This window comes from Lates calcarifer, linkage group LG23 (assembly GCF_001640805.2).
Source record: "Lates calcarifer isolate ASB-BC8 linkage group LG23, TLL_Latcal_v3, whole genome shotgun sequence".
In the NCBI taxonomy this organism is placed as follows: domain Eukaryota; kingdom Metazoa; phylum Chordata; class Actinopteri; family Centropomidae; genus Lates; species Lates calcarifer.
The window spans coordinates 11,104,485-11,121,474 of record NC_066855.1 but is presented as its reverse complement, the minus strand read 5'-3'; the positions used below and the strand labels follow the sequence as shown (position 1 = coordinate 11,121,474).

General features: G+C 45.2%; 1 protein-coding gene across 34 annotated transcripts in view; it reads left to right on the top strand.

Annotated features, from left to right (window-relative positions):
* tcf7l2 (transcription factor 7 like 2) overlaps positions 1 to 16,990 on the top strand; it is an 89,611-nt gene that overhangs the window by 16,566 nt on the left and 56,055 nt on the right. For 30 of the 34 annotated variants that reach the window (XM_051066475.1, XM_051066480.1, XM_051066474.1 and 27 more), the window contains exon 4: positions 14,078 to 14,179. The exons of the other annotated variants lie outside the window; for them this stretch is intronic. In XM_051066475.1, the coding sequence (XP_050922432.1) occupies positions 14,078 to 14,179 (102 nt within the window). The remainder of the gene's footprint in view (positions 1 to 14,077; positions 14,180 to 16,990) is intronic. 34 annotated transcript variants of the gene reach the window in all.

Genomic DNA, 16,990 nt, shown 5'->3' with positions numbered 1-16,990 from the left:
CACACACCCCAATGAGCGCGTGTCAAAGCCCAAGTCACCAGTCAATTTGACGATGTGAGAGGAGCCCCGCTGAAGTCGGAGTGATCCCTGTGTGCATACAGTGTAACCAGGAGAGGGTAGAAGGAGCAGGGGCCAAAGAGGGTATGTGTGTGTGTGTGTGTGTGTGTGTGTGTGTGTGTGTGTGAGCCGGTGGGGTCACGATGGGCTGAATAGAGGCTGCTGTTTTAACTCTGATTTTATGTGTGGTTTTGTTTGGACTCCTGAGGTTTGGTTTCCCTTGGACAGTGTCCAGAGACTACAAGGCCTGCTTCTCCTCAGCTCTCCTGCGAGGCCGACGTGAAGGGCCCTGCAAAGCCCTGTGATTGGATTTCAGTCCTGATCTGGTTGTTTTGCGTTGTAAACAGGACATTAAAGACAGGGGAGAGGGTGAGCTAATGAGTCTTTGTGTCAGTGTGTGCATGCAGGGAGGAAGAGGAGGGTGTGTGTGTGTGTGTGTGTGTGTGTGGTGGTGTGTGTGGTGTGTGTGGTGGTGTGGTGTGGCGGGGGGGTTAGTGTGGTTTTCAGGCTTTATCTTCTGCATCCTCCATGCGGCCTCACACGCCCATTTAAGAAGAGGAACCAAAACCCCTGTAGTACCCGGATGACACAAAAGTACACACACATACACAAACGCAGAGTTCACAACTGAAAAAGACATCAGTATGGTTTTTACTCAGTGTGGGCTGGATGGTGTCTTACAATACTTCCGCCCAGAGCTTGGAAAAAAAAAATCCCTCTTGTTCCCCCCAAAAACAAAAATAACCATTTTAATTACTATGGCTGTGCTATGTTGCAGCCACAGCACGGCTGGCAGGACCCGGCTGAGGTGGCACCGGCCACTGGGGATGGGGACGAGGTCTGGGCCGGCCTCCAGGGAAATTACAGGGTGGTGTGGAGGAGGGAAGGGGGAGCTGAAGCCTGCCTCCACTCCCTGCTGTCAAGCCCAGAGAGCTACTGTTTGCAGCGAGCTAGCTCCTCTCTGTTTCATCTTTGCCCTCTGGAGATAATTGGAGATGTACTCTGTGTAAACATGTTTTTTGTTTCAACGTTAAGTTTCATTGTTTCAGTCAGAATGCCCGTGTATCTGCCCAGCATGCCGAAGAAAAGAAATTAATTTTTTTCTTTTCTAAATAACAACATTTTAAAAGAGGACTCAAGTTTCATTTTCTGTCGTTTCTTACATTCTAATTCTTCTGTTCTCTCCCTAACCTCTTCAGCCATCTCTTGTCTCCCTTTTCTCTTTTTCCACCTCCCTCTCTCCACCCAGCAGTCCCTCCCCTCTCTCAGTATGTGCTCTGATTACCTCTCCAAACTGGCAATAAGTTGATTGCTTTACAGAGATGATGTAAGCCGCTGCCCTAGGGTACATCAGGTTGGATTTCTCCCGCTTTATCTTGTAAAGCCTAAATTAACAGCTGGTTTGGTTGGAGTTCTCCTGGATCTGACTAAAGGATTAGGCTTGGTTCTCATGCGAGTCAATCCAGTTTGATTTATTGCAGGTCTATCAAAAAAGATCAATGGGAGTCCTTTTGAAAGTAAATCCTTAATCGCTCTTTGCACTTACGTGTCATCATTGTGAATTTATTTTCCTCCCTTCTATCTCTTGCTCTCTCCTTTCTCTATTTCTCACTCCCTAATTCTTATTCTTTCCTTACACTGCTGCCTTGTCGGTTTTTATTTTTTCTTTCTTTTTCCTTCTACACCCCACCCAACCCCAATCTGTGGTAGCGATCTGCCCCCGTTGATGGTATCATGGTGAATCGCCGGATAGATTTTTCTCTCTGTTCTCATTAGTTATCCATTGGGGCAAGACAGCCCCAAGCCTGGCTTTAGTATCCTCTGGTTGTGATCACAACTGAAATAAGACCCCGCTGCTGCCACTCTTGTTTTGTCTTCACCCAAACTTCACCCAAATCATGCCCTGTCTTTTCCCCACATTAGGCCTGCTGCTCTCCTCTGGCACAGGGTAACAAGGATGTTTAAGAATTCACGTTTTGTTCTCATTACGTTGGCTTTCCAGTCAATATCAGTGAACACAAACTCCCATCATTGAGGCTGAAATGGCCACGCTGGTGAAAGCGAATATGAGAGCACCCATGGGGATGTTCATGTGATAAGGGCACTTTTTTTTTTGTGGGTTCTGAAATTGTAATACTGTTGTTGTATGAAGCTCATTTACATTTTGTGGTTCCTCAAAATCAACAGAGCAGCTTCAAATTTCACCTTTTGATGACATTAGATTTTTAATCTCAGTTCTCTGCTATTTGGTTTCGAGACAGGGAGTTGTTTATTGAACTGACACATGGGCATGGTTGATATCACTGGCAGCTTTTGGTTTATAACGGATAACAGATATCAGCTGATAAACATTCAAATATTGTAATGGGTATCAGCCTCAAAAACTTGCATCTTGACCCTGACAGAGTGAAGACCCAAGAAAAAAAATCGCTGAGCATGTGCTTAACAGATTCCACTAATATAACCCTAACTTTCGGTTATCCCACATTGGAATACCGAACGCTCATTTTCTTACACATTGAAGTGCACATGCTTCCCTGTCTACAAAATGACATAACACTCAAACGGCACTCTACCGCATATTTTCTTCCAGACATTTGTAAAGTGACCAGCTGTTGAGAAGGGGGGTGGGTGGGGGGTTGGGGAGATCTTGCTAAGGTTTGTATCCTTCCGCCTACTTCTTTTCTCCACTCCTTCTCTATCACTTTCTCTTATTTCTCCATCAATAGGCTTCATAATATGTTATCTTCAGCACCCTCCTCCACTCCTCATTTTCCTCTACTCTTCCTCCATCTCTAAAGGCCATGAAGAACAACCAGTTTCACTGACAGGAACACCAGATGAATGGACATCCCGCTTTGATGGTGCTAGTGACATGTAGCCTACGTTTGGGTGGCGTGGTGGATTTTCTACTGCCCTCACATCCGTGCATCTCTGGAGTATGTCTTGTGTCTCTGAATACTCTGTAGTCCTTTATCTCTTACAGTGTGTGAATGTGCGTGGGGTGGAGGGAGGTGGAGCGAGCTCAGGGGCGATCGATGTCAAACTCAGGTGTGTCCTCCTGGCATGCTCGGTGAGCTGGATGGCTGGCAGACCTGGGGTTGGAGGTGTGGGAGGGGCTCTGGAAAGGGGGGGGGTAGAGATCGACGGGATACGTGGGAAGGAAGGGCTTGCTGTCAGCCAGCTGGACCTCTTAATCCTACAGCCTTGGGGAAAGGGTGTGTAAGCGTGTGTGTGTCTGTCTGTGTGTGTGTGTGTGTGTGTGGATTGTGTTTGTCTCATAGAGATTTGTCAATTTTAGCACACCTCTGCTCCACTCTTTGGCCCAGCTGAGCCCACAATGTACACACATTGTGTGTGTGTGTGTGTGTGTGTGTGTGTTGTGTGAGTGTTTGTGCTCCAGCAAGAGACAACCAGGATTTCATGTGCACTGTGTTTACTGTAGTCCTCGCTTTAACGGCACACTGTATATTTATGTCGAGACGACACAGCCTCTCACCCCCTTGATGTTGGAGAGGGACTGGGGGTTGGTAAGGGGTGGAAGTGGGAGGGAGGGAGGGGGGCTGTCCCATGTTGCTGGTTGAGGATTTGGGGGGGGGGGCAACAAACACTGCCAGCACTCCAAACCCACTGTATGTCCCCTACCCTCCACTCTGCCTCTTCCCATCCCATCCCCAGCCCTCTCAGAGTATCAAACACCCGTTCTCTAAAACTCGTGTGTGTGCACTTTATCCCGCTCTACGTCATACTGTAACTAAGTGGCTGATTGCGTCATCCCTCTGTCATTCATTAGACACAAAACATACTGTTTAGCCACATTCCATGCAAGCTTTCTCTCTTTTTTTTTTTTGGTTGCTCTCGAGCACCCTCTCTCCCTCTTCCTGTCTCTCTCTCTCTCTCTATCTCTCTCTCTCTCTGCTCCACTCTCTCTCTTTTGGCGTAGACTTTTGCATATATCACAGGCTGGCAGGCTAAGAGCTTGGGACTTCCCCACGCCACACTCCAAGCCTTTGATCCTTTGCTTTGGAGGTAACATCAAAAGGAGAGGCATAGAAAGGCAGCTACTACTGTGAAGTTCAATGTTCAACTTGATGGCTTGGCTGAGGGCTTTTTTCCTCCCCCCCCCACCCCCCTTCCCTCGCCTCCCTCCCTCCTCCCGCTGCTCCCTCGATCCCTTCGCTGCATCCCTCAGCTGACAAAAACACACAGTTTGTAGCCAAAGGTTTTTTTTTGTGCCTCTGACCTCACCTCTATAGAACCTATCTGGCATAAAACACGACCTCCTCCCCGCATAAACTCACATACAGATGTTGTACACAAAAATTCTGTCGTTGCCTTTTTGACGGTGTGGTAAAAGGTGTAGTTCCACTGCCCGGCCCTCCTCTTTCCCCTCTGTGTGGATAACGTGCAGCATCCTATATTGCAGCTGGTTGCATCAATGCCAAGCTAGGGCCCTGTTGCCGCAGCGGTGGAGGATAGGTTAGCTGGAGGAAAAGGGCATCACACCATATTGTTTTCTCCACACCCTCTCCGTATGGATCCATCCTTCCTCTCAACGTCACTTCTTCTGAATGTGAGAAAAAGAGAGTGTCAGGAAACATTCTGAAAGGGACCTTTTCGCTGCTTTTTTTTCCCCCAGCTGCTTTGGTTGCTGTGTTGACACAGGCCACATAAAGCTTGCAATCATTCGTTCACAGGAAAACAAACGATTTACATAATGAACGCCTCAACTGAGTTTCTTATGCAAACTCCCTAAATTAAGGAGGTATCGGATGAAGCTATGCATTCCAGGTCAAAGCCAGGTTTTTCTGTGGTGTAGTCAACGGTATTTAAATGACACAGACTTGATAAGGCGATCCAGAAAGCAGAGGTGCTCCACTAAATGCTTTTTCGTCTTTTATGAGTTCCCTGTCTGACTGTGCCAATTAGCAAAGGCGTGTGGCCTGCTTTTTCTTCTCCTCTATTTCTTTTTTTTTTTTCTGCTCAGACTCTCTTTCTAGATAGACGCTCTCTCTATCATGTTCCCACATACACACACACACACATTCCCGCTGTACACCCACCAAGCACACGTTTCACGTTTGGTGTATCATTAGCTTAGTGTGCGGGGAGGCGTGCGAGCCCGGGCTCTCTCCTGCCTTATCTCCATGTCAATCACAGCGTGTGTGTGAACATCAGTTGTAATGATCTCCATCCAGCCTGTCGGTGCGTGTTAGCGCCTGGCTTCCCTCGCCCCCGGAGCAAGCCGTTCCCTAGCTAATAGATGCAAAATTAAGCTGATCAATAGATGGCCTCAGCTCATTATTGACATGTTATTGCGGTGTGGGATTTTTGTCCGGGGGTTTTATAGAGAGCTAGCCAGATGCAAGGCAGGAGGAGAAAACAAAACCAAAAAAAAAGTTAGCTGTCTTCTCCAAATGGCTCAGGCCACTTTATGTCAACACTACAATGATATTACATTAAGCTAATTTATTCTTATGATGCCAAAGCTGTTTGCTATTTATATTACTCGTCCTATTGGGAGAGTAATCACCTGCTCAGTGGAAGGAAATGAGATGGAGACTTTGTAAAACGGCATATTAAAGATTCATCAATAATTGGCATGTGTGGTGCTGTTTGTGGTGTGTGTGTGTGTGTGTGTGTGGTGGTGGTGGGGGGGTCTCTTATGGACGGATCACCATGTGATTGAGCTAAGTGGTAATTAACCATGAGAGAGGTGTGTGTGTGTGTCTTTTTGAGCCTTTTGTGTGTACATGCATGAAGATGCATGTGCTGCTGTGTGTTGGGGAAGGTGAGGAAGGGAGGAGGAGAAGGATGGGGGTGGGGGGGGGTGCATCGCTGACAAAGATGATTTGGAGGTGAGCGCCGGGCCAGTGCGGTCAGGTTAGGGAGGGACAGGATGGGGAGGGTGGGGGGGAGAGCCACCCACTCTGGCCTGAGCCACAAAGCTGCCTCCCCTGACCTTCCTCAGGTCTTATTGTCATGGAAGCATCTCCCATTTTAATGAGCTCCAATAACCAAGCCCTTATTACTTATTTATTCATTAAGCTACCGTGGCAAAGCGGCAGTACCCCACTGTGTGAGTGTGCATGTAATTGCTTGTGTGGGAATTTTTTTTTCCTTTTTCTATGCGCAAAATCCTTGTAAATACTGTGTTTTGCAACAGCAGTAATAACTTAGGTTATAGCTAATTGAACCTAAAATGGACACCTTAAGGCTGATGTATTATCCTAGATGGATGGATGGGTTACAGTTTTATAACCTGAAACCATATCTGAGATTTGAGTTGAAACCCTTAAAAATCTGTGCTTTAGGTATGCTGAGGGAGTAGGCCTCATGAATATGGAGGCTGAACTGCTTCAAGGTGCAAGTGTGAAAGAGACACAAAACAGACTGAATGTTTGTTGGTTTCATATCATGCTTTTGTGAAGATTAATTGCCTGTTGGTATGTTTGTGTGATGCCTTCGACATAATGCCTTCTGATTGATGAATATGCGTAGGTGGAATTGTGTGATTGCGTGTAGTGTTTTCAGAATATAGGAAGTCTTTGTGAAGCCTGAGAGTGTACACATTCTCTCCCTCTGAGGCATGTTTCATAGCTTCCTTATATCCAGTCTACCGTTTAACTAATTCATAGTGAACTCTCGCAGAACAAAACCAGACACCCAACATCAAGGGCAGCGTTCAGCTCTCCTCCAGCACAATACCAAATACAGCATTCTCCAGCAGAACGTGGGCGCTGCAATCAGCTTACTTTTCTCCCTCAGCAGAGCTCAGCTGCTACTCACCTTTTTAACTCTACCCTCCACGCCCCTAACCCCGCTTCCTGCTAGCCGAGGTAAGCATGTTTTGAGCACACGAGTTGCCCAACCTCTTCTCCTCCCCCCAGCCGCTGGCCTGGCCTTGCGTAAGGGGCTCAGACACACCTAGGCCTGCAGACATGCCTGTTCACCTCCATGTAGACTCTAAGTAGGTCAGTATGTATGAGACTCCAGCCAGGGAAGTCCAGGACCTGATCTTTGCCCTGTCAATCCACCAGCCCTCTTCCGCTGAGCTGTGGATCCTCTACAGATTACCATCAATAATTTTGCCATTCTAAATGTACAGAATACTAGAAAAAACAGGAAGATATGGTATCTAGAAACACCATGTCAAAGACAACTGGATTTGCTGTTCTATCCTTGAAGACGCTTCATCCCATTGTCCAGGATGCATTTTAATTCTCCAGAACTGATTGAGTGGAACAAACATCCTCAAGTCAAAACCAGTTGGTCCACTTTCCTTTGACTCAGTACATCAAGATATCCTGTTACCTGGATGACTGAAAATATTCATAGGAAGGAAAGCAGAAGGACTTGTTTATCATGTTGATGATTTGATAGCACACCTTAATACAAATGTCTAGTTGTGGCTTTAACAGTACATAAAAGCTTGGCAAAAAAGAGCTTAATCTATGCTGCTCTTATTTCTAAAATAACTAGACTAGGGGGTATTGACGAGTAATCCCTCTCTTTTGATTAATTAACTGCAATTACTGCCTTAATAGGAGTAAGTGAGACTCATCGATTAAGGTGCATATGTTACCATTACGATAAACCCAGCTCTCAGCTTCATAACATACAAGCCACACAGTTTGTGATTATGGAAGCCAGCAAAAGCACCCAGGAGCCCAAGTTATATTTGTGTTCGAGGAAAATAAAAGACAGAAAGAGGTAGAGTCAGTCAGATAGAAGAGCGGTGAGTGCGGCTCTGTGAAGCAGGAGAAACACCTGAAAGCAGAGGCATTCTGCAGCAGAGCCTGATGCTAAAGGTGCCAGTGCGCCTGTTCATTAGCGGGGCTGATGGAAGACTAGCCAGCTCCTGCTGGCCTTCACCCTCCCTGCCACTATTTATAGAGCAGCCAAGAGATCCTCTTAATGACACAGGGAGAGGGACAGTGGGAAAGGGGAGGGGGTGCAAAAGTCAGAAATCGAATGCTGTTTACTTTCTGAGGCTTGCTGAGAAGTTTGGACAGCGAACACATCACCTTCACACTTCCTTTGAGAGCACTGTACTGCATGCACATTCAGGTGTAATATTTGCTATTGTTTGTCATCATCCAATTAATTTAATTATCGGTAGTAAACGTGTCTCTCTGTGGTTGTTGTAGAAAAACGTATGTCGTCAACGTGTTTCACAATCCTTTGAAACTTTCCGGTCAATCAGCTGGTATTTGAACAGCACATTTGTCCACACCTGCTAAGTAAACAGTGTCAGAGCAAAGCCATACTTATCTCATGAACCAGTGTTTAAGAGAGTGAAACTAACTTCCAGGACAGGCCAGATAAAAGTCAAGTGTTCATGGAAATAAGTCTAAAGAAAGGACACCAAACAGATCAGTTAAAATTTAAGCAATTCTCCCTTTTTTTAAAATCAAAATAAAATCACTTTCTGAGCTATTTTGAACAATAGTCGTCTGTTTCTACAGCTTCATCTTAAGGGGTGAGTAAAAACTGAGTTGGATGAAGAGGTCACGTGCACATCCCCCATGTGGGGAAAAAAAAGCTTATATGAGAGTGTCAGGTCGAGTTTTTCTGCAAGAAATAGAGAGAAAGGGAGTTTGAGGTGGAGATTGTTGGCAAACGGGGTATGGGGTAGGAGGTGAGGAAGGGAGGTTTTGGATCAGGTCGGCTGCTCCAGTCCTGTCAGGGCCGGTGGAACCCCCAAGGTGTTCTGGCTTTAGAGTAAATATGGGCCCAGCGGACCCCTTCCCGCCCCAGGGCACAGAAACCCCAGGCCTTCCCATATTCCACTTTTATTTTCCTGGTTGCAAAATGCCTCTGGCTATCAGAGCAGGTGGGGTGTTTTTTTTTTTTTTTTTTTTAATATTTACTCATAAAATGTGCAGTAGTAGAACCACAGCAGCCATGATGGGCCCTCTTATATCAGCTAACTTTCTCCCAGTTTTGTTGAGAAATTCTTGCGCTACTTCCATTCATTTTCCAATGAACCCACTTGTTGCAATGTTCTCAGAAACTGGCTGATGATTTTAAAAAAAAAGAAGAAAAGAAAAAAACAAGGGGATTTCAAAGGGTCTGTGTTGCATTAAGCTTCTCTCTCCCTCAATTACAGAAAATTACCGATCCCCTCCTCAACAAATTACGTGTTTGTATAACCACGTGTTTGCTTCCTCTCTTGCACCTGTGAGCGAGGACAAAGACTGCCAGCAATATCCGCAACAGATCAAGACAATATGCTCAGCTCTCGTTTTTTAAAGGGATGAAATTGTAGTCAAACTGGATGTACTAATCTTTTAAGCTCTGTGCAGTTTACTTGCAGAGCTTTGAATGGGCTCCTCTTACTAGCCTTGATCATTTCAGACTTAAATAAAGCTCTTTATAGTAGCAGTCTGATTGGTGTAATCTGCAAGCTGTCAATCCCATCTCTGAACGCTCTCCCAGAGGAGCCGGCGGGCCTGTCGACCAGAGGATGTTCAGATGTGGGTGAGCATTGTTGTTCAGGTGTGCATGTGTAAGTACATGTACAGTATGTTGGGAAGAGAAGGGAGGGTGCGTTTCTGTGAATGTACATGTGTTATCTGTACACATAGACTGTAACATGTAAGTAGAACTGTTTCATGTCTGTGGTATGAGGAGGCCACAGATGGGCTGAAGATCTGCTGGATTCTCTAGAACAACACCCAGCATCCATATGCTGACTCTAAACCCAAGCTGCTATCTGTCTGTCTCTCTGTGTCTGTCTCCCGTCCTCACTCGCAGTGCTCACATGGCTGGAAATGCTCGATTGGAGCCTCAGCGGTCCTCATCATCTGTCCTGCGGTCCCCTGCTGGAAAGTGGACCAGTGTTTGGGCGCCATATTGGCACATAAGGAGCTCTGTTTGTTTGATTGGTCTGAAGCCCTCTGCTCTTAATCCAAAACAAAACGAACAAGCCGTGCGGTGGCTGCTTGCCTCAGCCACCAGGCCGCATGTGATAAACACATCAGATGGGGGCTTGATGGAAAAGGAGGTGGATGTTGAGCAGAAACAGGCAGAACAATTCTGCACTTTCTGTGTCTGTCATTCGCACTAAAACATTTATGAGCAAGACTTCTCCCTGTTTTCTGTCAATGGCACATATTGACGTTTGGTTAATGTTTGATAGGATGTAAGAAAAAAGCTTTGTTTCTGGGAGGATCAGAGTCTTGCACTGGTACCGGGAAGGAGTGTTTTAGGGGCCAAATTGCTTCTGTGGCGGCTCGTTGAATTAGTAACAACAGTGTTGAAGGGTAGTGTGTGGACGTGTGAGGATGATGTGTGAGCACTCAGGATGCCCTTCCATTTGTCTTCAGCCTGCCTCTCCTCTGACACGAGCTGTGACACCGGGACCAGGGCCCCAGCTTGTTTTCACTGCGATGACAGTCAGTGTGGATCTGGGTTAACACTCTGTGGCTCATAACATGCCAACCCTTGGTGCAGCGGGAGTCACTCACGTATGGGTGAGTGGTCCAGCAGTAGGAAGCACCTGCTTAAAAATAGTATTGTAACAAAACAGTGCTAAAACAAGCAGGAGATCAACAGAGAATTAATTATTAAAAAAATATTACATTCTGGTAGTAATAGCTTCTTAAGGGTATATTTGTTTTTTGGACAGTTGGTGAGACAAGAAAAGTAATCTGAAGACATCACCTTGACTCATTATATAGACAACACGGTAAATTGAAAAATAACAGACAAAATAATCAATAATCAAACAAGTAAACAAGTCCCGCTGCCCGCCACCATCACCACCAACCCCCTTCTTGTGCTTGGGAAAGCAGTAATGGGCAGGAAAATCAGGACAGTGAGAGTGAGTTCATCCCTCTGTAAGGATTTAGAGGACTCCCTTGTCTTTCACTTCATCAGAGACAATTGAGTCATTCAGCTCCCATTGTGGGGCTGGCCAGGCGAGGAGGGGCGCAGGGTAGGGGAAGAGAACAGGGGGCGGGCGGGAATGGTGGTGGTGGTGGTGGGGATTGAGAAGAAGGAGAAGCCGTCTGCTGCACAAGCCGGAGCTGGAGCACAACCGCTGGGTGGCTCTTACAGGGTGGGGGTTGGTTAGTGTTTGTGTGTGTGTGTGTGTGTGTGGTGTGTGTGTGGGAGGGGTGGGGGGGGGGCAGGAAGAGCGACAGAGGAGAGGAGAGAGTTATCCTGGAACTCCGGAGCAATTTGTCACATTGGAATGGCTCTTGAGTTACCCGGGGGGCCCCCTCATAGCAGGAGAGTTTTCAGGTTGCGGAGTGGAGGACAGGGAGGGGCTTGGAGCAGCAGAGATGGGGTCAGAGGTCACGGGCCTACTCAAGCCCAGGCAGTGCGTCCGTTAGCTGGGCAGACGGGTGGGTGGAGAGAGTGAGAGAGAGAGAGAGAGAGAGAGAGAGAGGAAGGAGGCCAAGAAGGGGGTGGTCGGAAAGCCCAGCGCTTGCCAGGGCTCCGTTTTCCTTGGCATGCTTGTAAAACCTGCAGGAGAGATTAGTGTGTGAGAACATTTGCAATAGCAAGGCTGAAGAGGAGCCACTTGTCAGGGCATGCGCTCCGGCACCCTCCCTCTCTCTATAGTCTTTCAAAGTCTCTCTACCCCATTGCCACACTCAGGGGTGTCACCTTCACGCTCCTTACCCATCTCCTCAGAATGTCCTCTCGACCCCTTCTGCCTGCTGCAGCTGTGTTTGAATATTTGCATGTGTGAGCATGTGCGCACACGCAGTGGCAGGACTTTCCCATGGACTAGATTCACAATCCACACCCCCCCCCCCCTCCACCCCCTCTTCTCTCCAGGCACTGCCCTGTCTTCTAGCCCCTCTGGCACCAGTGGACGCAGTCTTGAATTACCTCATAGATGACAGCAGCCCCGTCACTCTCTTCCTCCTCTTTTACTGTTACAACACCACCACCCCCTCCCCTCCTCCTCTCTCCCCTTCATGGCAATTAATACCCGGTGTGGGGGGTCCATAAAAACCCACAAGACCTCAACTCTGGAGCTTTTACAACCTTTCCTTTTTCCACTCTCAGGACATACAAACAAGCATAAACAAACCCAGTTTTTTAGCAGTAAAAGCCATCTTGGGGTCATAAATGAGTGGTAGTGGTAGAGAAAGACCAGGCAGCAAACTGTTTTTTTTTTCTCTCCTTCCAGGGGCTGTAAGTGAGGACATGGAGTCAATAACTCCCTCCAGCGTCTACCACTGGCAGGCACCCCACAGTGAACTCTTCGCTAATTACCACTGATTTAGACACAGTCTCAGGAAGGGTCGCGACACACTCACTCTCTGACCAGCACTCACACACATACACCCTCTCTCAGACATGCGTACAAACTAGCGGTCACCCTTGCTGGATGGCAACACAAAGAAATTGAATTAATGTGTCTGCATCTCCATATAGGAGCCAATCTGCTACTAGAGAGCCATAGCTTAGTTCCCTCTTTACTTCATGGATTGTGTTAGAGGACTTGACAATGGTTTCACTGAGTGGTTATAATTTATATCCCAGCAAAACTGCAAAAATGTGATCCTGGACTCTGGGTTAATAATTATGGTGAGATGATTATGAAATGTTACAGGATTGCATGAACCTCTGAGGTCTTATGTCATAGCAGCAAAGAAGCCCATGATCTCGATCATTCCTGAAATATGATTTAATAGGATTCAGACAGGATCTTGAAATGAGGCAACAAAACTCCAAACAGAAAGACTGTTTAAAAGTGTTTAGATATAATGTTGAAATTTTCTGCCCAAATGGCATCATAGACCGACAGATCCAAGTCTGTTTATGCAGGGTATAGCCCATGCCCACTTTTAATGACACTACATCTGAAATATCCGTGGCACCACTCTCTATGCTTTTGTTTGTGACATTCTGGCTTTTATTGCCATAATTAGGACTCACTGATTTTAGGTACCATGCTGGTTTCCCTTTGTCACAAATTTTAGACCCTTCACCTCTCACTACTGTAGCCATTCCAAAGGCTTTGGAGCTGAAACAGCTGCTGTGACCTCTTTCCCTCAAACTAGGTGGCCGTGACATTGATAAGCAGAGTGTGGACCACATACTGTAGCAAGGTCAACATCAGGCATTCAGCTGCAGTCGACAGAGAATTTACTATAGGCTCTGAGTATTTTTCATTTGAATTGATACTGATATTTTTTGTAATGACAACAGGTTTGGATTATTTGTCAAGTCTTATTGTGATTGATTATATGAAGATGAGGACAGGAGCTTTTCCTGCTCATTTTAGGAAGAGATACAAAGTAGACCATTTTAGGTAGAACAGTCAACACAGCACACGTCATCAAATTAGAAGGACGCCACCCAGTTAATAAAACAGACAGATGTTTCTCATGACCCTTGTTTCTGCTTATCTGTTCTTCTGTGCTTGTGTGTGTGTGTGAGTGAATGAGAGAGAAAGAGGCCAAGTCAATCATTTATGAGGGCAGTCAGGAGGTTTAGCCTCCAAGGAGCGTGGTGAGACGCCACGCTTTAACCTCTTTATAGGTTTCAATAAAACTCTGACAACAGTTACATTTATGACATTAGGTCATCTTAAAGCCATAAGCTGTGTACAGTGCTACCCCTAACCTCTGCCTCCCTGACTCTGAATTAGAGACCTGATGAAATCCACAGTCACTCCTTTTTTAAAAAATATAATAAAAATAAAAATCTTTTTTTTCAAATTCCTGCACAGTGTGAAGGAGCCTGGCTACAAAAACAGTTTAGTGCTGTGTATTTCTGAAAACAGTGTGTCATTTGGTTTACGCAACTACTGTGTGCTCTCCTGCTGGACTCACAGATGCATGCTTGAGGATATCTTCACCCCATCCACCATCCGCCTTAAGATCTTTATTTGCTTTTCCATGTTTTTCAGTTTCCATACCCATACACCCCGTCAAGAAATGTCGTCGCCCTTTTTTGTCTTACTTTTAATTTGTTCTTTTGGTTTTTGCTTTCTGCATTGTTAACATGTTTTGTTTCTTTCTTTCCATTCTGTTTCCTTTCTGCCATTCAGTACCTACAGATGAAATGGCCCCTGCTAGATGTTCAACCAGGAGGTCTTCAAAGTAGACAAGCACTTAAAGATGCCAGGTCCCCGTCACCGGCACACATCGTTGTAAGTAACACTCCGCTCGGTACTTTTCCTCTTTCACCAGCTCTCCTTCCTTTATTCATGACAGAAAGACAAACAAACCCTGCTTTCCTTCTCTCATCCATCCTGAAAACGTCTTCAGTGTCAAAACCCTCCCCCTTTCTCCATGAATGGATGTTTTAACTGGAAAAAAATGCATATTTGTTTGCATTTACCCTTAAATCACGGTCACTAACAAGCCCAGTGAGTTTTATGTAAACTTGTTCTTTTATACGTGCAGATTTTGACAATGAAACTTTTGTGGATCGGAGAAAGTAGAGCATTTGTCTGTTAGTGAGTGATCCGGAGGCGAATGGTACTGGCGGCTGCCACTGTGGCAGGTGCAGCAGTTGTTCTTTGGACAGCCACGCTGCCTGTAATCCCAGAGAAAATGATAACTCCCAGCTCAGCCTTGTACTGAGCTGGATGATTACGAAAAAACTGGTCTCATGTTGACAGCTTTTTCATGAGAATGAGCTAACGCTGGGCTGCTAACATATTGTCTTTGAGTAAAGTGTGGGGGCGTTCCTTCAACATTGATTACCCTATCCATGGAGTTGGAGGAGTACTCTGGTAGGAGAGTTGGCTGGACAGCCATAGGGGGCATAGGCAGCACATACACATAACAGAGCATCCACCCCAGGCATGTCAATATCTTAAGAGGCTAGCAACTCTAGAATGAACAGTTGAATGTGAACTTAGCAGTTAGCCAAAGGCATGAAGTTTTCAGGAGGTCAGCGAAAAGGTTGAACATAGGGAGGTGTACATATGTGGTCACGGGGTTAGTGAGCCAGGAAAATCAATGAAGGTGGGGATTGAGCAGAATTAGTGAGGTGACCATGAATGCCCTCTGCCATTATTGGCACAGTTGTTACTTTTGTTTTGGAGTCGTTATGAAAATGAAAAAATTTGAAAAGCTCATAACGATTTTAGATGGAGGAGCCTTTCCAAGTTGGTATGCTCATGAATACACTATCTCCTGTGGTAAAAGTTCAGTGCTGGAGCTAATAATACACAGCTGACCCTTTTTGTTTATGCGCGCTGTACATCAACACAGTTAGTTGTCGTCATGGCTCTGGAGCTCACACAGAAGGTACTGATGATTTTTATCGCACAAATTACACTGTCAGGAAACCGTGTCCCTCTGAGTCACACTTGACATTTGATCAGTTCAGTTACTTTTATGGTCTGTAATAAATACCATCTTGAGCAGTTACTCAAAAGTTGGCGAGCCAAAGCCTCCTTGGTATTTTGCCCATTTAAGTTAAGCACATCTTAAAATAGCAGGAGTCGACAAGGTTGTTTATTTGAAACAGAAACCTTGTCAAAAGTTCTGTTTAAGACAAAGAGCTAGCGATGACAGTGTTATTCTGAACAAAACAAGCCCAGCTAAGGCCCTCCTTATCTTCCACTGTGATGCTGGTGTTATTTTTATACCAAAGAGTTCAGGGGCCTCTTCTTACTCTGTTATTTTAGGAGACGCTGAAAGAGTCACAGCTCCTATGAAGTCATTAAACTGGTTGTAGGAAGCAAAAGCTGCAGGTAAATACTTGAGGTTTTATCCTGCTATGAGTCATATGGCTGTAAATACTCGCCACCGCACATCCACCTAAACTCCTGCTGTTCGATTCACTTTTAAAGGAAGTTTTAGAACAGAAGTGTACAACTTTTTAGGATGCATTACTGATGTCATGACACTTTTGATAAAAATTTCTGTTATATATCAGGTTTTTTTTTTTATTTGATTGGCTAATAATGACCTGGGTGCTAAAATAATCTTTGATTATAACATTAATATTATAATAGGGTGTTATTTTTGGGATACTAAGTTTAAGGATCTATTTTTCACAATGTACACAGACAGCTGTAATACAAACAGTCAAGTGTGCAACACTAACAGGCTTGGAACAAACAGGCTACACCAGCAAATCATCACAGAACAGAAAGAGGCTGTGGGGCGAAAACAGACTTGAAACAACAAAGATGGACAACCAGTCAAATGGAAAAAATAAGCTGGCGTATTGCTGAAGTATACACCAGTTCACAACAGCAGAACGTAGTGAGTGTATCCAATGAGTTACATGAAAAAATGAAATACAAAAATTGGTGGTAAACGATGGATTAGCGAGATGTGAAAATGAACATACTGTAAAAGTCAAATGTCACTTTCTTTTCTCTCTCAAGTTAGACAAATTACTGAGCAGCAATATGTTAATGTAGGTGTTTGTGACATCATGCCAGATGAAGCTGAAGCTCAGATAAATTGTTTAACAGTAGCACAAAATTTCCAATGTTTTTCTTTATAGTTTGCATATTACACTCATGGGTTTTGTTCTATCCATTATTGGATTTCCGTTAAATTTGGGCACAGACGGGCCAAGAACCAATGGATTTGATTTGGTCGGGACTGGGATTTGAGGTTTCTGACCATGGATGATGAGGCGATTTTAGCCAAACCTAAGAAACTAATGAAGTTAGGAGACTTTTTCAAACTCTAAACATGTCTTTCCAAGGTGAAGAAAACAGTTGGATTTGATAATAAATATCTCAGTATCTGGAGCTTAAATGAATCTCCTGCTTTCTTTCTTTTTTCTTGGCTTTAGTTCTAAGCCAGAAGCCAAAGCAGAATAGAGCTGTGGGCTCCCTGTTAAACGCGTATCATGATTAGCGCTGACACTGATCAATATGAAAGAATATATTGTAATATTTGTGGTCATATTGCCCAGCCCTAGTGTGATCTGTTTGATAGAGTACACAGGCTGGTAAGATCAGAGGCATTGCAGCATCACTGCATAG